The sequence below is a fragment of the Loxodonta africana genome, chromosome 2 (genome assembly GCF_030014295.1).
Source record: "Loxodonta africana isolate mLoxAfr1 chromosome 2, mLoxAfr1.hap2, whole genome shotgun sequence".
NCBI classification, from domain to species: Eukaryota; Metazoa; Chordata; class Mammalia; order Proboscidea; family Elephantidae; genus Loxodonta; species Loxodonta africana.
The window spans coordinates 219,111,555-219,134,559 of record NC_087343.1 but is presented as its reverse complement, the minus strand read 5'-3'; the positions used below and the strand labels follow the sequence as shown (position 1 = coordinate 219,134,559).

At 36.6% G+C, this 23,005-nt stretch overlaps 1 protein-coding gene across 2 annotated transcripts in view; it reads left to right on the top strand.

The window, feature by feature from the left end:
• Positions 1-23,005, top strand: part of BRWD1 (bromodomain and WD repeat domain containing 1) — a 125,279-nt gene that overhangs the window by 63,380 nt on the left and 38,894 nt on the right. Inside the window, exons 20-29 of one of the 2 annotated variants that reach the window (XM_064279460.1) lie at positions 225-318; positions 4,510-4,632; positions 10,542-10,636; positions 12,296-12,485; positions 13,887-14,012; positions 14,110-14,217; positions 16,067-16,191; positions 16,876-16,958; positions 20,864-20,975; positions 21,550-21,611. In XM_064279460.1, the coding sequence (XP_064135530.1) occupies positions 225-318; positions 4,510-4,632; positions 10,542-10,636; positions 12,296-12,485; positions 13,887-14,012; positions 14,110-14,217; positions 16,067-16,191; positions 16,876-16,958; positions 20,864-20,975; positions 21,550-21,611 (1,118 nt within the window). Of the gene's footprint in view, positions 1-224; positions 319-4,509; positions 4,642-10,541; positions 10,637-12,295; positions 12,486-13,886; positions 14,013-14,109; positions 14,218-16,066; positions 16,192-16,875; positions 16,959-20,863; positions 20,976-21,549; positions 21,612-23,005 lie in introns of both variants that reach the window. The other variant, XM_064279459.1, reaches the window with a different exon arrangement.

Sequence of the window (23,005 nt, the reverse complement as noted above, 5' to 3'; positions counted from 1 at the left end):
GGATTCAAACTCTTGGCCATTTAGTTAGCAGATGTAGCTCTTAACCGCTACACCACCAGGGTTTCCCAAGGTGGTATAATTCTGTCGGGAGGCACATAATATCTAGTTTCTCTTTTCATACTATTCACTAAGAATTATAAAATAGTGGTATTTAAACTCTGTCAAGTGTTTTATATTTGTTATCTTGGATCCTTCTTAAAAAGGAAATTTTCCCAAATTTTTAGGAAATTAGAAGACTTCAGAATAGAGAAAGGTGAAGAGGAAAAAAATCTTTATATAATAGGAAGAAAAAGGAAGACTCTCCAACTTTCACAAAAGGTAACCTAAAATTCTGTTTTCCTAGGAATAGCAAGTTAGAAAATAAATTGAAATTTAATGTCCTAAGGAAATAAGCATTAAGCATTATATATAAATCCTGTGTTTGGTTATAACTTCTGTACAATCTCAAAAGCTTTCTTTTTGATCTGTGAAAATATTAGTAGCTTTCACGTAAGTGTAGAACATTTCATACTTAAAGTGGTCTGTTTGGGATTTAAAATAGTAGACTTAAGCTTATACAGTTATTGGGAAGGAGTAGTTTGAAAAGTTGGGGAAAGTTGTCTGAGCCTAATGGTGTTAAGGGATTTTTGAAAATCACTGTCTGATGACCACTCTGGTCAAGAACTAGAACATTTCTGCCATATCAGAAGCACTTTGAGTCCATTCCATATCGCTGCTGTCGTCTTTCTCCCACAGATAACCAGTGTCTTAAGTTCTAAAACCATCAACTTGCTTTTCCTGTTTTTGAATTTATCCAAATCATGCATTTCATTGAGTGCAGTGTCGCACCCCTCCAAGTGCTGAAATTGGTTCTTTGGGGGAGAAAAAAAACCATGGATGATAGCAATGCTTTGTGGCCCTCCTAAGTGCCACCCTATTTGTCTGTAACCCTTTGCCATTGCGTCAGTTCTGACTCATAGCAACCCTGTAGGACAAAGTGGAACTGCCCCATAGAATTTCCAAGGCCAAAATCTTCACGGAAGCAGATTGCCACATTTTTGTCCTGTGGTGAGGGTGGTGGGTTCAAATCAGTGACCTTTCGGTTAGCTGCTGAGCACTTAACCGCTGTGTTACCAATTTGTATTTAATTTCTCTATTTGGCTTTTTTTGAGCATCACAAGAGCAGCATTATGTTGAGTTCATGAAAGGTACACAAAATGTAAGCAAGGTCAGTGCTGCAAAACTGGCAAATAGATGGTTGTGATTGGAGGAATTTCTCTCAATTCATTGTTGGATCTCAAAGTCATATTGTGAGAGGTGGCCTGTCTGTGCCTGTTGTCTGCCATTGAGAGCTTGGTTGTTTGAGCTTGATCCTCAGTGCTTTTGTATGTGACATGGGCTTTGGGAATTAAATACATTTAATATTTAGTTCTACTATTCAGCCCATCATTAAGTATGTAAAGTGCTGAAAAGAAAACATTTTTGACTGAGTGAAAATCTAGCGGCTATATTTCTCATATCAAACACAATTTAGAAATAATTTTTAAGAAATTTATCTTTTCAGTTGTTTTACTTATGCTGGAAAAATGAAAGTTATGAAAGACTTTTTAAAAACCTGAATACATTACTATGTATGCATTTAAGCCAGTTTGCGTTTTATGTATTCATGTAGGTAAATAAGTTATATTAAATGTTATTCAATAGTTGTAAAGGTAAGTATGATATCTATAAAATATTTAACTTTTAACTTAAACTTCAGCCATTCTTAACTGTGTATTTAGAAAAAGACGTAAGTTTTGTACTTATCTTTTCATGTTTTTGCCGTCGAGTGTATATGGGAATGCTATAGGGTAGCGTAGAACTGCCTCATAGGGTTTTCAAGGGGCGGCTGGTGGATTTGAACCGCTGACCTTTTGGTTAGCAGCCAAGCTCTTAACCGCAGTGCCACCAGGCCTCTGTTAAAAGTACATAAACACATATACGGTATATTTACAGTATTAAAATTTCATTTGGGGGACAATTAGGAAAAAGTCTAAAAAGTCTCTTATAGGGTGGCAATAATGAAAAAAAGGTTGAGAAACCCTAATCTAATCTAAATGGAACCATATATATTATTTTGTGTCTGGCTTTTGATATTTAACTTTGTGAGATTTATCTGTATGTTCTTGTGAGTGATTGTAGTTTGTTGTTGCACAGTATTCCCTTGATAAATACACTGCTGTTTAATCAGTTATTCTTGAAGGATACTTTGGTTATTTTCATTTTTTGACTATTAGAAATAAGTTTTTTTCAACATTTTTATACATATTTCTTGGTATTTTTGTGTATATTTCTTTGAGTATATGCCTTGGCGTGAACTTGTATCATACAGTATGTATATATTCGACTTCAGTAGCTAATGGCACACAGGATTTCAAAATGATTGCACTCCCACCTGTAGGGAAGTATGTGTTAAAATCTCTCATTATGTCTGTAGATTTTTCTCTTCCTACTTTATAAACTTTTGCTTTATGTGGTTTGAAAAAAAAAATGTTAATTAGTGCATACAAATTTAGAATTTTCTTTTTTCTTACTGCATTGAACCTTTCATCATTATGAATTGTCACCCTAGTGTTTTTTTAAAAAAATTCTTTTATGTTAATAATGCTGTGTCAGCTTTCTCATAGCTAGTGTTGTACAGTGTGTTTTCATTCTTTGCTTTCTGTCTCTCTTTCCTCTGAGGGTCCAATTACATGTTTCTGCTTTTGGCTCTTTTGGATTTTCTCCTGAAAATTCAGTTCATTGTTTCTCTATAGCTGTGTGTCATTCGCTATTAAACCTATTGAGTTCTTTACTTTTTTTTTTTCAGTTGCTGAATTTCCATTTGGTTATTTTTTATAGTTTAATATTCTGCTGAAGTTCTCATTGTTTAAGTTCTTTGAAGATCAGCTGTAGTTATTTTGAAAGTTTGTGTCTGGCATTTTCATTATTATCTTGATCCCTGTGGCTCTGTTTCCACTGTCTGTTGGTTTTTCTCATTTTTTATAATCACATTTTCTTTGTTAATACCTGGTTTCTTGTTAGAATGTACTAGGCATGATTTGAAGCCTAAGATGGTGTGTCTTCCTCAGAGATTGACATTTGTTTCTGGCAGTCTGCTACGACCACTGTCAAAAGCTTTAATCCAAACAAGGATGGGCTTTATTTAGTTTTAGTCCCTTGGAACTACTATTCTATCTTTAGTTCACCTGTAGTCCTAGGCTGCTCTGAATTGTAACTTCCGTTAGCCGAACTTGTCCGTCAGATTTTATTTATTAGCTTAAACCTCTCGGCTTCCTCTTTCGGAGTGAAATCCTTGCTGTTATTGTTAGTTGCTGTTGAGTTGATTTTGCCTCATGGCAACCCTGTGTGTGCAGAGTAGAACTGTTCCATAGGGTTTTCAAGGTTTTGACCTTTATAAAGCGGATAAACAGGCAGCAGGCCTGTCTTCCAAGGGACCTCTGGGTGGTTCAAACTGCCCAGCTAGTGGCTGTGTGTGCCACCCGGGGACCCCTGATGGAGTCCTAGGGCTAAATTTTATTGTTTATCTTCTTTCTTCTGTTTTGGTCATGTAATGCTTTATAGCCTTGTTAGCTACCTGAGCCTTCAACTTGATTTTTTAAAAATAAATAATATTTTGCCAGATCGTCTTGTTCTTCTTAGTGGTAGCTTTGCTTTACCTGTTTTTACTCATTAGTAGTCATGGAACACATTAATACGAATTTTGCTTTAACAAAAATCAGTTGTGACAGATTAAGGAAAACAAAATTTGTTTTAAGATCATCCAGTGATACAATAATGTTGAAATTATAAAAAACATAAATACTGATCAAACAGGTGGTGCTCAGGAGAAAATTGATCTGTGCATCAGCTTAAGGAGTATGTGCTTTCATTGGGTGATATTACATATAACTTCGATGTTTAGGAAACGGTGTCCCTCTCCCCCTTTTTAAAATCAACGTAGCCTTTTCTTTGGTCGATTTTAAAAGGGTATTTACATTAACTGTTTTGATAATTATATTTAAAATATTTGAACTGTGCTAACAATAATAAATCATCCTAAACTTAATTTAAAACCTGAAAATTATTAGGGTTAATATTCGGTAATTATTTCACATATTTCTCTGTACCTGTGTATATGAATAGTGATACATTCTTTAAGGTAGGTTACTGCATCATAACTAAGTAGATGTTTTTCAGCTCTATAATTTACGTTTTTACAGTGACTTTTTGATTGTTATCTTTCCTCATTCATGGTAAACCAATTAAACTTAGAACATAATTGGGAAAATGGTTATCTGTGTGACATTTCTCATGCTTTCTGAGTACCTTAAAAGAAAAAAATATAGCATGTTTGATTTACTCGCATATGGCAAACATTCGTTCAGGGATATTTTCTTGAGGCATTTATTTTGCTTAAAATCCTTTTGGCAAGTTGATAGAATACCCATTTTGTTGAATTTTGGACTTATTTGGATGTTGATTTTAATCTGCCTATTTCTTATGTTTCAGTCTGATTTGGTGGTTTTGACGTCACAGTCTAGGCAAAGAACATGTAGGCGTAAATACCCAAATTATGGGAGAAGGAATGTTGGACGGCATGAGTCCTCTTCTGGAAATGAATCTTCAAGCTCTGTAAGGCGTGTAAGTGGTATAACGTTGAAACATATAACAATCTTAAAGGACTTTGTCTTAATTCTTTGCTTTGAATCTACCTTGAAATTATGTGAAAATATATTACTCTGTAGAGATAAAAATGATATTTCAAATTGTGAATATTTTAAACAAATTTTAATAGGTATATTGAGATAATTTATTCAACACAGAAGTCAGTAATTGAAGTGTATAATTTAGTGGTTTTTAGCATAGAGTTGTTCGTTTGTTACCACTATCTAATTTCAGAACATTTTCATCACCCTCAAAAGAAACCCCATACCTATTAGTAGTCATTCGCCACCATGCCCTCTATCCAGCCTTGGCAACCATTGCTCTGTCTCTATAGATTTGCTTATTCTGGACATTTTATATAAATGGAATCAGACAATATGTGGATTTTTTGTGTCTGGCTTGTTTCACTGAGCATGTTTTCAAGGCTCATCCATGTTTTGTAGCATGTATCAGTTCTTTTTTGTTAAATATTGTATTTCATTTTATTACTGTATTCATTGCATTTAATTTTGTTTAATCCATTCATCAGTTGGTAGATACTTGGGTTGTTTCCACTTTTGGGCTGTTATGAATAGTGATGGTGTGAACATGTGTATAAGTGTAAAAGTTTTTGTGTGGACGTGTTTTTCTCTCTCTAGGGTATATTCCTGGAAACCCTGGTGGCGTAGTGGTTAAGTGCTACAGCTGCTAACCAAAAGGTCGGCAGTTCAAATACGCCAGGCGCTCCTTGAAAACTCTATGGGGCAGTTCTACCCTGCCCTATAGGGTCGCTATGAGTTGGAATCGACCGGAAGGCAATGGGTAATGGGTGAGGGTATATTCCTAGGAGTGGAATTGCTGGGTCTTACGGTAACCCTATATTTAACCATTAAGTAACTGGTTTCCACAGCGGCTGCACTGTTTTCCATTTCTACCAACAGTATATGCAAGTTCTAATTTCTGCACATCATCCCTAAAACTTGTTGCTGTCTGTCTTTTTTATTATAGCCATTCATGTGTGTATGAAGTGGTATCGAATTGAGGTTTTGATTTGGGTTTCTCTAATGAATAACGATATTGAGCATCTTTTTACGTGCGTATTAACTATTTCTATATCTTTGGAGAAATGTTTATTCAAATTTGTTGCCCATTTTTTAATTGAGTTATTTGTCTTTTTAAGTTGTAAGAGTTCTTTATGTACTTTGGATAAAATTTCTTTGTTGAATATATGATTTGCAAATATTTTTTTCCCATTTTGTGGATTTTGTTTTCTTGATGTCCTTTGAAGCACAAAATTTTAAGTTTTGATGAAGTATAATTTATCAATTTCTCCTCAGTTTCTTGTGCTTTTGGTGTCAGGTTTTAAAAGGTGTTGCCTCACCCCCTTGTTTGACTTGCAATAGTCATGTTTAAGTTATTGGTTTTTATTTTGATTTTTGTGTGAAACCAGTATTTTTTGGAAAAGAACATTTAGAATTTAACATTAGAATGTCAATATTCTCTAATTCATTAACCTGTTGAAGTATGAAATGTTCCATATGGATGAGTGGTTCACTTGATTCCTTAATAAAGCATTTCGATCGGTAGTGTTTAAGCCTGAGCTTTGAACTTAAATCTAATTCTTCCATTTTGGCAGGTTGCTTAGCCCCTCAGTGTCTGTGCCTCTGTGTGAAAAGTTAATAATAGCATGTCCTTTAGGAATGTTGTGAGCGTGAGTTTAATTAATAATGTAAAGTGTCTAGAGCAGTGCTTGGTACACGATGTTAGCTGCTGTTCTCATCAAAATTTATGTTGATTTAAACTATTTCGTATGATGAGACTGTTTTTACATTTTTTTCTTAACTATAGTATATTGAATATATTTTAACCCTTAATGATTTTAGGTAATTATGATAAATTAGCCCCTTAGAATAGCATGATGAAGTAAGTGTATGTTACCCACTTTTTCTCTAGTTCCGTCTGTTAGTTGGTAAGTTAAATTAGGAGATGATAATGCTGGTAACTCATTACCTTAAAGCTCAGTGCCACCTGTAGACTTTGCTGAATGTCTAAGCTGACCTGGTAGGAGTTAAGTAGGTGGATAGACAGCTGTATAGTCACAGTGTATTACAAACTCTTGTCACTCAGAAGATTATCGTATCTTACAAATTCCAGCTGCTCCCAACAATTCTGGGTGCCCAAGTCTTGGATTATTCTTCGTTAATGCCATTGTGTACTTCTCAAATCATACAGGGTATTTTCAGTAGGGAGACTTCATGCTGGGATTTGAAATCAAGCTGTGAAAACGGATTCACCTTGTAATGAATCAGCTTGTCGTCTCTCCCCCCCGGCCCCCCGGTCAATATAATTCTACAACAAAAACTGTGCGTCATTTTTATATATCTCTAAGCTCTGATCAACCTGGACTGTTTGAAGAAGAACTGGGGCATCAGGATTGAAGAAAGACTCATTAAAAGCCTGTGATGTGCAGATGACAGAACCTTGCTTGTTAAAAGTGAAGAGGACTTTGAAGTACTTACTGATCAAGATCAAAGATTACAGCCTTCAGTATGGATTACATCTCAATGTGAAGAACAAAAATCCTCACAACTGGACCAGTAAGCAACATCATGGTAAACAGAGAAAAGATTGACGTCAGGGATTTAATTTGATTTGGATCCGCAATCAACATCCGTGGAAGCAACAGTCAAGAGATCAAACAACACATTGCATTGAGCACATCTGCTGCAAACCAAACCAAAAACCAAACCCAGTGTCATGGAGTCGATTCCGACTCATAGCGACCCTATAGGACAGAGTAGAACTGCCCCATAGAGTTTCCAAGGAGCACCTGGCGGATTCACACTGCCGACCGTTTGGTTAGCAGCTGTACTGCTTAACCACTACGCCACCAGGGTTTCCTCTGCTGCAAAAGATCTCTTTAAAGTGTTAAAAAGCAAAGATGTCGCTTTAAGGACTAATGTGTGCCTGACCCAGGCTGTGATGTTTTCATTCGCCTCATATGCATGTGAAAGCTGGACAATGAATAAGGAAGACCGACCAAAGAAGAATCAGTGCCTTTGAGTTATGGTATTGGCGAAGAATGTTGCATATAACATTGACTGCCAAAAGAACGAACAAATCTGCCTTGGAAGAGGTACAGCCAGAATGCTCCTTAGAAGCAAGGATGATGAGACTACGTCTTATATACTTTGGACATGATATCAAGAGGGTCCAGTTCCTGGAGAAGGACATCATTCTTGGTGAAGTAGAGGGTCAGCGAAAAAGAGGAGGACCCCCAATGAGATGGATTGACACAGTGGTTGCAACAGCGAGCTGAAGCACAACTATAGTCATGAGGATGGTGCAGGACTGGGCAGTTTTTCGTTCTATCGTATGTAGAGTCATTACAGGTCGGAACCGACTTGATGGCACCTAACAACAACAGCAGCAGTCAACTTGGGCACAAGTTTTAGGCCTGCTTCCTTCCCACATTATGGCTGACTACTAACTCCCAAGTTAACCTTTGAAAAGATTCTTTTTCTCCCTTTCTGGATTTACCATCATCTATAATTCTCTCATCTGTATATTTTCTTTTTAAGGCACATTTTCATTTTGAAGCTTTTATAACCTGTGAGGAAATGATTGGTCCACTCATGATTTGCCTACTTATCAGTATAATAGGAGAAACACTAAGCTTAGAGTAGAAACCTGGTCTTGAATCTAGATGCTGTAACCCACTGTCTCTGACTTTTAAGACCTCTGAGCCGTGGTGTCGTTGTCTCTGAAAAAGGGACAATAAATTTTCCTCACAGGGTCATTGAGAAAATTTATTAAGAATTTATGTGAAACTTACTTGTGAAATGTTTTATTGATATATGTAATGTACACCACCATGGTTTGTAAACGTTTTCACTTTATTTGATTTTAATGTATCTGATTTTCATAGCAGACTCTTGGTAGCCTACTGTATTGCATTCCCTTTTATAGATGACCAAAATGAAACTCAGGTTAAATGGCTTATCTAGAGGCTCACACTTAGGAGATGCTGGAGACCGAATCACAACTTCAAAGCCCAGTATTGTCTAGTATTATCTTACTTTGTCTAAAGGTCTGTTTTGTCTCTCTGTGGCATGGCTACATAGGATTTTTCTTTTTGATATCTCTCGTAATTTTTTTTCCCCTGACGTCTTTTTTTTTTTTTTTATTGTACTTTAAGTGAAAGTTCACAGATCAAGTCAGTCTCATACAAAAATTTATGTACACCTTGCTATATATTCCTAGTTTCTCTCCCTCTGATGAAACAGCACACTCCTTCCTTCCACTGTGTTTTCATGTCCATTTGGCCAGCTTCTGATCCCCTCTGCCTTCTCATCTCCCCTCCAGACAGGAGATGCCCACATAGTCTCATGTGTCTACTTGATCCAAGAAGCTCACTCCTCACCAGTATCGTTTTCTTTCCCATAGTCCAGTCCAATCCCTGTCTGAAGAGTTGTCTTGGGAATGGTTCCTGTCTTGGACTAACAGAAGGTCAGGGGACCATGACCTCCAGGGTCCTTCTAGTCTCAGTCAGACCAATAAGTCTGATCTTTTTACAAGAATTTGAGGTCTGCATCCCACTTCCCCTGACATCTTTATGCTGGCCTTTTTTTTTTTTTTCCCCTGCTTGTGTACTTTTTCTAAAGGTTCTATAGCTTCCAATGTATGAATTAAGGAATTGGATAATTAAGTAATTAGCAACGAGTTACAGACTCTGGTTTTGCGAGATCAGTATTCCCTAGCAAATAAAGTTCATGTATTAAAAAAAAGAATTATTTTTGTTATTGTTGTTGAGAATATATACAACAGAACATGCACCAATTCAACAGTTTCTATATGTACAATTTAGTGACATTGAGCACATTCTTCTAGTTGTGCAATCATTCTAACCTTCCTTTTCTGAGTTTTTCTTCCCCAGTAACATAAACTCTCTGCCCCCTAAGTTTCCTGTCTAATGTTTTGAGTTGTTGTCAATTTGATCCCGTGTGCATACATCTTAAGATACCGCAGTGCTCAAGGCGGATATTCTTACTAGTTAACCTCAAGTATTGTTTGGGTTTAAGACTTCAGGGACTGTTTTTGGTTTAAGGTTTAGATTATTTGAGGGCAATAGTTTTGGGGGTTGACCCAGTCTCCATGGCTCCAGAAATTCTGGAGTCCATGCGAATTTGAAATTTTGTTCTGTATTTTTGTCTTTTATATCCGGAGTCTCCTATAAATCTTTGTGGTGATTGCTTTTTAGATACAGTACCATAAAGCACGATCCATGAAAGGTAAGTTGAACTTCATTAAAATGAAAGACTTCTGGTATGTGAAGGAATGTTAAGAGGATAAAAAGATAGTCCGTGAACTGAGAGAAAATACTGTGTAGCACATGTTTGATGAAGAACTTGTGTCTAAAATATACAAAGAACAACTCACCAACAAGAAAACAACCCAATTAAAAAATGGGCATAAGAACTGAACAGACACCTCAACAAAGAAAAGATACGTAGATGGCAAATAAGCATATGACAGGGTGCTCAAAATCATGTCATTAGAGAATGGCAAATTAAAACAGCAATAAGATGCCACTGTACACCTCTTAGGAAAATGAAATCCAAAACACAGAAAATAACCTATCTTACCACTTTCTTTTGCTGACAGCGATACTATTAAGTCTCACAAATATTCTCTGTTGCTTTTGACCTTTGTAAGGAAAAGGAGGTAGTAAAGGAAGTTTCCTTTTTGTTTTAAGTTTATCTAATTATGTTTTATTACCTGATTATCATACATGTTAGATGATTTAGTCTAATGATTGTGATGACAATATTCGGCTTTTCTTAGCTTACCTTATTTAACCTAAGGGATAGGATGATTTTTTTCCCCTCACAAATTAGGAGACTTCCTGTGATCAAAGTGACGGTTCTTATTCTTCTGAAGAAGAAGAATGGAGAAGTGATAGAAAAAGTGAAAGTGACAGCGAAAGTTCAAGGTATATGTTTTTAATTGCTTTGGTTTTCACGCATTTTAGCCATAGCCTTGGATGGAACCATGCGTGAATGGCATTTAATATGGAGGAGTGTGCAACTGTGGAACAAATTAATATTGAAGCTGTTTCAGTAGAAAGTATGGTGGAGATTTTTAGCTGACTGTAAGCATTTGAGCCAGCAGTGTAAAACGTATACTGGAAATAACAGTTTACCCTTGAGATTATGTTTTAAAAAGAGTAATATGGAGCCCTGGTGGCGCAGTGTTTAAAGAGCTCGGCTGCTAACCAAAAGGTCCCCGGTTCATATCCACCAGTTGCTCCTTGGAAACCCTGTGGAGCAGTTCTACTCTGTCTTATAGGGTCGCTATGAGTCGGAATTGACTCGACAGCAATGGGTTTATCCACAGTATATGTGGTAACACCATCAACTTATTTCTTGAGACCCAAATATCATGGGATCAGGATGCCAGTATTCCTCATTTTGGTAAGTGTCACTTTTCATCTATGACTCAAGCTGGAGACCTGGGTGTTATTATTCTCCTTCTCTGTACACAACCTGTCCACCACTAATTCAAGAAAAGTTCTTCCTAATTATCCTTCATATTGTCTTATTTCTTTCTCCCTTAACTACTTTCCTGGTCCAAACATCACTAATTCTAGAAAATTCTTCCTAAATATCCCTCATATTGTCATATTTCTGTCTCCCTTAACTACTTTCCTGGTCCAAACCACCATATTATACTCCCTGCTCTCTTTCTTGTGTTTTTTCCTTTCACACATAATTAGGTGCTGGAGTGTTTTTTAGAACACAAGCTTGTACCTTCTCTTTTAATTCAAATTTTCTTAAAGTTTGTTATATAACCTGCTTCTGTTTTAATTTTTTAAGAAGCTATTTTTCATATAAATAGCTTCTTTCAAAAAATTTTGCAAGCGTGTCTGTGTGTTTTAGAGGTGAGAGGTGTGTGGTGGAAGCTGGGCCAAGGATGGTCTCCGTTAATAGAGACCTTTATCGTACTTTTCTGGGTTTGATAAAGCTATAACTAGGCCAGGGCTTAGTTTACTAATTTCTTGTTTGACTCAGATTTTGCTGTAGGTTGTGGCTGAGGCCAGCCCCTTTCTTGGTTTTTCAGTCCATCATATGAAAGAGAATCCCTTCTGTTGGGAAAAAGCTTTGCTCCCTTACAGCTTTCTATTTGATGTGGCTCTGCTTCCCTTGGGCTTTTCAGTGTATTCACTGATGAATTGTGATTCCAGTTCCTATTTCAGGTCTGTACTTCAGCCCCCTTTAAAATATGGGCTACTCCTAGGGCTCTGCATGACCTGGACTCTGTCCACAGCTCTGGACTTCGTTTTCTGAAAGGGGAGTTGTTGGTTGGCTCTAGATTTTGTCCCCATCAGGTGGCATCTGCTTTATACTTTAAAAAAAAAAAGAGAGAAAAAATTCCTCAGGCTTACGTCCAACATCAGTGAAGGTTTTTCCTTTTTTTTTTTTTTTTTAAATGATCTTTGCTCATTTCATTGTCTGTTGGTAGTGAGGGCAGGATACTTCCCAGGATCTTCCTTTCCCTTTTCATGCCCCTTCTCCCTCGCCTTAAGGTTTTATGATTAACTTGCTTGCTTAGATTCTTGTTCTGTACAATTGAAAACATTCTCCTTTTTCAGTGATTCTTCATCTACGTATTCCGATTGGACAGCTGATGCAGGTATCAATTTGCAGCCTCCATTACGAACGTCATCTCGTCGACGAATAACTCGATTTTGTAGTAGTTCAGAGGATGAAATGTCTACTGAGAATTTATCTCCTCCAAAAAGAATACGAAAGAGAAAGAAAGAGAAAAATCCTAAAAAAGAGGTAAGAAAAATATACCTTTAAGAAACATCCATTTATACTTTTATGGAGGTGTTGCTTTTCCATATTTAATAACTGACATCTTTGGGAAATTGCCAGCTTTCTTTATTAACAGTTTTATGTCAGCAGGAGTCAAATGTAAAAAGCAAATTTATTTTGGGAAAAGCTACTTGTTCTTAACACTCCTTCATCTCCACTGCTCTGAGTAGTGGGCTAGGCAGTCGTATCTTTTCAAATCTGAAAATTAAAGGGAAAGCTCTATTTTCCTGAGAATTCCAGTGTAACTCTGGTTTTTACCTGTCAATTTCAACACTAGAAATAGACTTCAAGTCATTTTAAGGTATTTTCTACTTGTCTGTTATTGCCATGTTTATCATTTTCGTTTTATGTTTTATCTTCATACTTTTATCCTGATATCAATATCTTCCCTATTCCTTCATCACATATACAGTGTATCACACTTGCAGGTATCTCATATGTAGACTGTTGTCTTTATTTAAAGATGTTAAGTGTTTGTATTAGTTATCTCTTGCTGTGTAACTAGTCACCCTGTAACTTAACTGCTTAAGATAACAAACATTTATTATCTCAAGTTTTGTTGGGTCAGGAATTGGGGAGCAGCTTAGCTGATTCAGCCTTAGGGTCTTGTGAGGTTGCAGTCATGATGGAGTCTGCAGTTGCAGTCATCCGAAGCTTGACTGGAGCTGGATGATCTGCTTCCAGGCTTACTCATGTGGCTTTTGGCTTGTGGCCTCAGTTCCCTGCCATATGGGCCTCTCCATAGGGCTGATTGAGTGTCCTCATGGTAGCTGACTTTCCCAGAGTGAGTAGCAAGGTGAAGTCCTATGTCTTTTATGACCTAGTCCTGGAAGCTGTGCATCATTGCTTCTTGGTTTATTATATTTGCTAGCAGTGAGTCGCTAAATCTAGCCCATACTCGAGGTGAGAATTAGGCTTCACGTCTTGAAGAGGAGAAGAATATCAAAGAAATTGTGGACATATTTTAAAATCACCACAGTCTGAAAACCTCCGATCGAGAGAGACTCTATGAGGTGATTAGTCTGTGGTCACCTTCAGAGTGGAGTCTTGGCCGTGTGGTGAAGACGAGGATGTAGGTTAGAAATTAGCTCCGTAACGTGGGCTGTAAAGCGGCATAATGAATCTATTAGAAATTCAATAGATGATGCTAGGATAGTGCTAGGTTGATTTACAGTGCTTTTTAAAGTAGTATATTTATGTGTATGTTAAGTGATCAAATAATGTATGTTGTTCAAAAACTAATCGTGAGGCGGCTGTGTCAAGACATAGTAATCCTGAATGGTGAAGTTTCTTCTGTTTTTCCATCGAACAGTATGTATTGTCTTCTTTTTGCTGTACCAAACATTGTTCTCTTCCCCTTGGCAGAATTTGCGAAGGATGACCCCGGCAGAGCTTGCAAACATGGAACATTTATATGAGTTTCATCCTCCAGTGTGGATAACTGACACCACACTTCGAAGGTCCCCTTTTGTTCCTCAAATGGGTGATGAGGTGAGAGTAATAAAATTAAAAACTTTGAACATGGAATATAAAACAAAATTTATATTGTTGTTCAGCTTTTTATTACTTTTTAAATGTTTGCTTGTAGGTAATATATTTTCGACAGGGTCATGAAGCTTATATTGAGGCAGTCAGAAGAAATAACATTTATGAACTGAACCCCAACAAGGAGCCATGGAGAAAAATGGATCTCAGGGTAAGATGGTGATATTAAATCATTAAACATTTAGCATATATGTATGTATATATCAGATATAGGTATATAGATATAGATAGGTAAATTTTTTATGAATCCATGTAAAAGCCTATTATGGGCAGATTTCATTATTATCTTTCCATTAATTTCCTGCTAAAATATTTTTTTCTGCCCTTAACTGCTAAACTTTAAGATCTGGTGGGAAGATTTATGTTGACCAATGGGCAGTCTTCGTGTATGGCAGATTAGTGTGTAAATGTTAAGGACAGCAGCCCAGAGGCTCTCAGGAAAGCGGCTTGGCAGTATATATCAGTAATCTTAAAAATGTTTATTCCCAACACAGATTAAAAAAAATGCAAACTGGAAAAAAGCTTTAACCTCATGTATAATAAAATGAGGAAATGACTGTACCTTCTCATGTTGACCCAATTTTGTTGCATTTTTTTTCTTTTTTAAATTTAAAGATAATAACCATGTTTAAGCAAGTGGCAAAGATTTTAGTTTGTTGAAAGTTATGCAGATGTTGATAGGGTGCATCAAAGTAGTTCAAACTTTCTACAGGGTAGCTTGGCAGTAGAAATTGAAACAAAAATATTTAGACCCTTTAAATTGATGATTTTTACTTCCGGTAATTTAGGAAACAACCAGAGGTACACGTAAACTTACGAGCCAAGGCTCTTTTCATCTCACTGTATATAAAAACAAAAAATTGGAAAAAAATCAGAATATCCCATGGTAGGAAATGAATCAAATCGTGGAGCGTTGATACTGTGGACTGCTATGTAGCGCCTGTCATGTAGTTGACAGTCTTCTAGAATATCTGTTGAATGAATGAGGGATACATTTTCACAGTGTCTTATTGAAAGGAAAAATGGGATGTGAAATGGTATTTGTAGTTATCATAGCGAATTCTAAACGATGTATTTAGTCATAAAACCAAAAGAAATACATCAAAATTTTAATGGTGGTTTTCTGTGGAATAGCATTAGTTTGGATATTTATTTTATTCTTTATATTTTTATTTTATGTTGCAAATATTTTGAATTACTGTTAGAAAAAAAAAAAGTACTGATTATTTTACCAAAGATAGCTGTTCTTAGCACTCATGTTCAACTTATTGGCCCTATTCTATGAATTTGGCTTCATGTCCTTGGAAGGATTTATTTATAATGTCTGTTCTGCTTACCACTGTGTAAAATAGTTAGCTAGCAGTTTGGTACTTTATAATGAGCACATTATAATGTACTGAACAGTGGAATGAATAAATGCATGGATGATTCAGGAAACATGTTAAGGAGGGAGGGCTAGTTATGGCACATCCATTTGATGGCTAGTCCATCAAGGTAGGGACAATGCAAAATAGGGATATTCTGCTGTTTACTGTCGTCCCTACTGCCTGCTGTAGGTCATGGCACATAGCAGATCCTCAAATGTTTACTGAATGTGTTAGGCAGAAATCTTAATAACGTTTTTGAATAAGCAAAACGCTTACATTATTTGATTGTATAATATAAAACAGTATAAATAAAAATGTGTTTGTTTGAAGAAAACTAGATATTGAGCTGGCTGGTGATTTGTGTTTTCCTTTTTATACTTTTGTGTGGTGTGTTTTCTGAAGTGAATATGTTTCCTAAATTAGAAATGGTATTAAATGTCCATCTTCAATAATATGTGGAGACTAATTTAGCAAAAACTACTGTAATTAATGGTATACGAAACTTGTCTGCTGGCCTGGAAGACTAAATTGCGAGTTGGCTTAATTAGGCAATATGTGGAGAATTATAGTCTTGAGTAATTGCTTTATTTTAGCCGTTCTGAATTTTTGTTTCTTCAAAAATATCTGTTAAAGGATCAAGAATTGGTAAAAATAGTTGGAATACGGTATGAGGTTGGGCCCCCTACACTGTGTTGTCTCAAACTAGGATTTATAGATCCAGCGACTGGAAAACTCATGGACAAATCTTTCTCTATTAGGTATGTTGTTATTTTTTTTCAGTGGGATTGTCTAAATGGAGATTTCCCATCTTGCCGATAAGTATGCCCTTTCCGTGGAGCTGCAGGGCAGATGGGAGAGCACTGTGGACAGCAGAAGATGTGGGTTGCGGTTCTGATAGACAGGATCGCTCCCGACGCCTTATAGGGTGCTACAGCAACAATGAGGCATTGGCATGCACCTTTATACGTTTTTCCGTGCCCCTTCAATATGTGACAAATCATGACTTGTGGGAATATTGTTCTGCCTTTGTTTTTGAGAAAATGTTAAAATACACGGTTTGCTAAATTGGTGCTACCCCATGTGATAGTCATTTGCCACATGTGGCTGTTGAGCCCATAAACGCGGCTAATGCAAACTGAGATGTGGTGTAAGGGCATATATTAGATCTTGAAGACTTAATATGAAAGAGAAAAGATTGTAAAGCATCTGAGTATTTGTTTGACATTGATTACATACTGAATTGATATTTTGGATATATTGGGCTAAATAAGATACATTATTAACATTAATTTCACTACTTTATTTTTACTTTTTTTTAACGTGGCAAATAGAAAGTTAGAAGTTACATGTGTGACTCCATTTGTATTTCTTTTGGACAGTGTTGTTCTAGACTATAACCTGCCCTACGGGAAGTTTAATAATCTTTTTATTTTTGCTCTTAGGTACCATGATATGCCAGATGTTATTGACTTTCTTGTATTGCGTCAATTTTATGATGAAGCAAGACAAAGAAACTGGCAGTCTTGTAAGTGTCTCCTTACTAACTTTTATATGTCTTTAAAAATTAATCATTTATTGGCCTAACCTTTGGTTGTGGCGCCGTTAATTTTGGTGTATGCATACATGTGAATTCTAGAAAGAAATATTAAGTGCTTGACAAGGGATTAGTACTTTCTCCTTTTTAGACTTTTTAGCCAAGCAGTCTCTCTTTTGTTTTTCTAGTATGTGATGTTTAGAAAAAATTATTTTTTACTCATTGACTTTAGGCTAGACTTGATGTCATTTTCAGACTTAACCTATGCTGCATTATGTCTAATCACCTTCAGTGTAAGTGACACTGCTATAATTTACAAAGTTAGCCTGAAATCTAAAGCTATCAGAAGGTTGAAAAATAATTGAAGATTTCACTCTGAAAGTCTTGTATACTGGAATATTTTACCTTTGCTTTTGTATTAACCCATATTTAAATGAGATGACGTGGGGAAACCATTCCTTTAGAAATACAGAAGTCATGCACACTAATGCTTCATTGCCATCTGATCAGAAAAAATAAAATTGCCTCTTTGTGAGTACTAAATTACTTGAATGTGATTTTCATGGTGACTGTTTTACGGAGGGCTCGCTTATTTTGGTCTCTATGGGTCATTGATCTCCTTAGGATATAATTGGTGACCGTAATTAGGAAAAATAATACCAGTTAGCAACTGAAGTACCTGTCTCACAGGGATACTAATGTTAATCTTCAGTATGGAATGATATCCGGGGAGCTCCTGTGTTGAGTTTGACTTTAGTCTGTAGATCAGTGTTGTTCGTTCTGCTTTCATCGACTCTTGGTCTCTCATTAGAAATACTGAGTTTTGTCTAGGCTGTATCATCTGGTGTGCCCATTCTAAAATAATAATAACTCCCCATCAATAAATCTTCCTCATCCCTGCTGCCTTTTTCTACAGAGAACCACAAATAAGTAAGTTTTAGATAAATTCGCTAATCACTCCCACTTAAAATGAAAGATTGTTGGAAAGGGTGGCAGCTCCTTTTAATATAGACAGTTAATGGTCTGCATAAGTACAGGAATCGGGATTATTTGGGGACTAGAGGTAGAGATAGAGAAGATTTTTCTTGAAGAAAAACATCTAGCCAAAAAGAAAAAAATGATGTAGCTGGAGCATGTGGGAGTTGCCACGTCATATAGCCAAGTCCTAAAGAACTTTAACGCTTCCCATGTACCATGTTTTTTGAATCCCAGTGAGGTGTAAGTTGTTAGCTGCCATTGGGTTGGCCCCTGAGTCTTGGCAACCCCACACACAACAGAATGAAATGCAGATTAGACCATTTTGATTGTAGAGCTTCATTGACTAATTTTTGGAATTACCAGACCTTTCTTTCTAGTCCATCTCAGTCTGGAAGTTCTGCTGAAACCTGTTCAGCATCATGCAACATGCAAGCCAAGTTACATACTGTCATTTTATTCTGCAACAATTCTGTTTTTAATTTTTTAATTTAGAAACTTAAGTCTCTACCTCTAAACTGCAGAGATGGATTCTCTATTAGCCCTTGTAATTTTGTGGGTTTCATTTTGCTTTATTTTTTGTGGCTGAGAAATTCCCGTACCACATCTTCTATACAATATTTTAATTTGGTTTTTACTCCTGTATAGTTATGGTCTACCTTTTCACCTGGGGTTTTGAGCAGTGGAGCTTGTGTCCATTTTGATTATGTAAAGCGTTGGTCTTGAACTGAAGAAATATTTTCTTTCATCTAAATTGAAATTATGTTCTATTTGTAGATAAATAGGGAAGAAAATAATATTGTGATTATAATCAGTTGTAATGTTTATTTACATTAGAGAATATGACGAAATCATAGAGCTACCTCATATTATTAGAATATGCCGTTCATATTCTCTTTAGAAAGAAAGGTTTCTTATCTGAAGTTGAAGTTTTGTTTTGGAATATTAGATCACCTTTTAAAGAAATACTATCAAGAGTAGAATTTTACTAATGGTAGAGAGATGGGTAGAAAGTCTGGGGCTTACTTTTTTCTAGTGATTTTGATCATGTACCTATAGTGACTCTTACGTGACTATTCAAAATATGTAGCGGTAATAGCTGTGGCATTGTTATTTGTTTCCAAACTTTGATAGAATTCACTGTAAGCATACTTTATCTAAACCCACCCCCCACTGCTGTCGAGTCGATTCCGACTCATAGTGACCCTATAGGACAGAGTAGAACTGCCCTGTAGAGTTTTCAAGGAGTGCCTGGCAGGTTCGAGCTGCCAACCTTTTGGTTAGCAGCCGTAGCACTTTACCGCTACACCACCAGGGTTTCCATACTTTATCTAGTCAAGACTATTTACTGGGTATTTTATTATTTTTCTTGAGTGGTAAAATGTAGCTTTATTTTTGGCTGATAATTGTTTCTGTAAAACTTTGAGGAAAGAACTGTTAATCTTCTGAAGAATGATTAAGGCTTTTTAGGCGACTTCATTTGTTTTGAAAAAGATGGAGTCATTGGGAAGGAAGGGAAATGGTCATTATAGCTGTCTGTGTTTCTTTTGTAATATCTTTAAAACAAAGACTAAAAATGCAGTTTCTTTCCCTAATTGAAGTGTTAGGTTTAGTCGTAGAATACATTTAGAGATCTGCATAACTTAAAGCTAGTTGAAGTTTTATTCTCACATTTTTCTTGGTTTGTCTAGAAGCCCTCCTAAAATCTGCTTTTCCTGCATTTATATTGTAATGAGGTTGTGGGGTATGTGCATGTTTGTCATTCTTTTAAGTAATGAATACGTAAGCTCTTTAGACTTGATTTTTATTATGCGATATTAAGAATCAACAGCGTTTTATGCGGAGAGATTTAAATAGTAACAACCTAAAAAGGTTGTTATTCTTAAGCAAATGTTATCTATTCAATAAATATATGTATTTAATGTACTTATATTAAATATGTCAATAGTACACATTGTAAAAGATACAACTTGTGTTAAACTTTGGTCTTTGCTTCATATTGTAAAAGTAATTTAACTTATGTGGGGGTAGGTTTTTGGACCATCTGTATAACAAAACCTAGTCATAAACCCTTTTATTCTCTTAACAAAACCTAGTCATAAACCATTTTATTCTCTTAACAAAACCTAGTCATAAAGCATTTTGTTCTGTTATGTTTTATGGCTACGTACCTTCAGTGCTAAATTGCTGAGTGCAATATTATATCCTTTATTATGTCTATTGTAACACAAGACCGTCAGGGAGCAGGGAAGGATGACTCGTTTAATATAAAAATATACTTTGATTTGTTTTGCTTGTACAGGATTCCCCTGCTATCTGAAAGTAGACTGTTCTGTGAAACTTGCCATAAGCTGAAATGGTGTAAAGCAAAGAAACAATTACCATTAGTTCATACGGGAAAATTTTTTTGAGTATTCCCAGACCCAAAAAGTAACCTACGAGATCATACCAAATAACACATAAAACCTAAAATAACACTAACATATGGTAAAAGCAGGACTGCTACAATGAACACACAGCCTGTGTGAAGTAGAGAGAGTGTATGTGCAGTCCGGCTCCACTTACCACCATAGCGCGGGCAGCGAGCACACTGGGAGGTGGCTGCGGGCCTAGTAGCCTAGCTGGCAGTGGCACGTGGGGCTGCGCTTGCTGCCCAGGGTGTGCGCTGCCTCTGTAACGGCTCACTGCAAAATAAATGCTGAATGCTATTTCTGTCTTTTGCCTTTTTCTGTAAAAGTGAAAATTGTCTTCGGATTTCTTTTGGTTAGTGAAAAGGTAGGTCTTTCAAAAAAAAAAATGGCGTAAAGCAAACTTTCAAAAAGTGGGGGATACCTGCATTGTGGTATCTTATAGATTAAAAATGTTAATGGTTGTCAGATGTTCGCAAATAGATGTCTCAGAGTTTATCATTTGTCTTATAGGTGACAGATTCCGCTCTATAATTGACGATGCTTGGTGGTTTGGAACAGTATTAAGTCAAGAGCCCTATCAACCACAGTATCCTGATAGTCATTTCCAGTGTTACATTGTTAGGTTTGTATACAGATGAAAAACAGTCATCTACAAACATTTTTTGGTGTGGCAGATTGTGGTATGAATAACTAAGACATTTCAGGTGAAATGAGCTCTGAGATGTCATTCGGACATGCCTTGAGTTTTCCCCTAGCTTCAGATGCAGCCCTCTTTACTGAAACTACTTCTGTAGCCTCTTAATATTTCCTCTGCCTAAAACTGTCAGAAACATACTTTCTTATTTCTCTTGCTCAAAAAAAAAAAAACTTTGATGTCCTTCTCTAGACTATGGAATAAAGTCCACATTTTGAAGCGTGACGCTCAATGCCTTGGCATTTTGTCTAGGGCTTTGTTCTTCACTTGCCCTGGGTACTGGCCCCACAGGATTTCTGGTTTTGCTTTGACCCTGCCATATATCTTTTATGCTGCTTATAGTGTATCTTTAAAAAATTACCTTTAGTATTTAAAATTTCACTGCTGCAGTCTGGTTGATTTTCACATTTTCTGTCGTTTTGTTTGCGCTTGTTAACCTATCTGTTAGCCACAATTTGTCCTTATGAAAGGCTAACCAAACTTTTTCTTTTGGGTTTATCAGATGGGACAATACTGAAATTGAAAAACTTAGTCCATGGGACATGGAACCGATTCCTGATAATGGTATGTAAAATTGTTACCTAGGTGAAAATATTTTATCTTTATGTAATTTTCAGTTTTATGTTTTAATAGTACACATACAGCACATTTGTGTTCTTTCATAAAAGGTTTTGGATTATTACAGCAACTGTGAGCTTTCCTAATAGAAGTCAACGGAATTGTGTGTATCTGGCTTGTTAATTCATGTCCTGAGAGTCCAGCTTGATGGTGTATTTCAGCAGCCTGCTGTCATTTTTCATTTAAACTCTCATCCATTTCCTTCCTTTGGCCTCCGCTTGCTTTTCCTCATCCTTACTCTGTTACCCTTGTTCTTCCTTCAAAAAAGATGGCGCTTCGATATGTCTCCTGCTTTACGTGGGTTGTCTGTTCCTTTCTTCTGAGAAATGGATGTCTGTGTTCTGAAGCCAGCCTTTCCTTCAATGCTTTTGCATTCCTACTGCTTTCTACTTTCTGAAGGACTTGAAACTTAATACTTGACCTCATGTCTTCATCAATTTTAGTTTCCTTCGTCCTTAATATGGTCAATTTTGAATAGGTCTTCAGTACCCTAGTAGCCCTGATGGTGCAGTGGTTAAGAGCTCAGCTGCTAACCAAAAGGTCAGCAGTTCGAATCCACCGGCTGCTCCTTGGAAACGCTGGGGGGCAGTTCTGTTCTGTCCTTTATGGTCATTATAAGTCAGAATCGACTTGATGACAGTGGTTTTGGTTTTGCAGTACCTGAAACACCTTTCATTTAATTTTATTGGGCATTTCAGTCACTGGACAATTTCTGTCTTGTGCTAAACTCTTTGAAAGGGTACTCTATATCTTTGCTTCCATTTTTTTACTACTAAGCTTTTAAAATTAATTAGTCATACACCTAGAAAGGGGAGGAACTTGGATGGGAACCCCAGTCATTTAGCTCCACCCAGTGTTTTTAACTACTGTTTACAGTTGTATAACCCGTTACCATAAAGTCCAGTCTGACTCCTAGCGAACCTATAGGACAGAGTAGAACTGCGCCATAGAGTTTCCAAGGCTGTAATCTTTATGGAAGCAGACTGTCACATCTTTCTCTGGCGGAGTAGCTGGTGGCTTCGAACTGTTGACCTTTTGGTGTTAGCAGCTGAGGGCTTAAGTGCTGCACCAGCAGGTCTCCTTTTACAGTTGTATAAAAACCCCTTGCTGTTGAGTCGATTCCAACTCATAGTAACCCTGTTGGACGAGTAGAATAGCCCCATAGGGTTTCCAAGGAGTGGCTGGTGGATTCAAACTGCTTGCTATCTTTTTGGTTAGCAGCCAAGCTCTTAACCACTGTGCCACCAGGGCTCTGTTACAGTTGCATAAAAAAAAAAAAAAAAAAATTTTTTTTTTTTTTTTTTTAGTTGTGTAGGTTCTTACAAATCACTGAAATCACT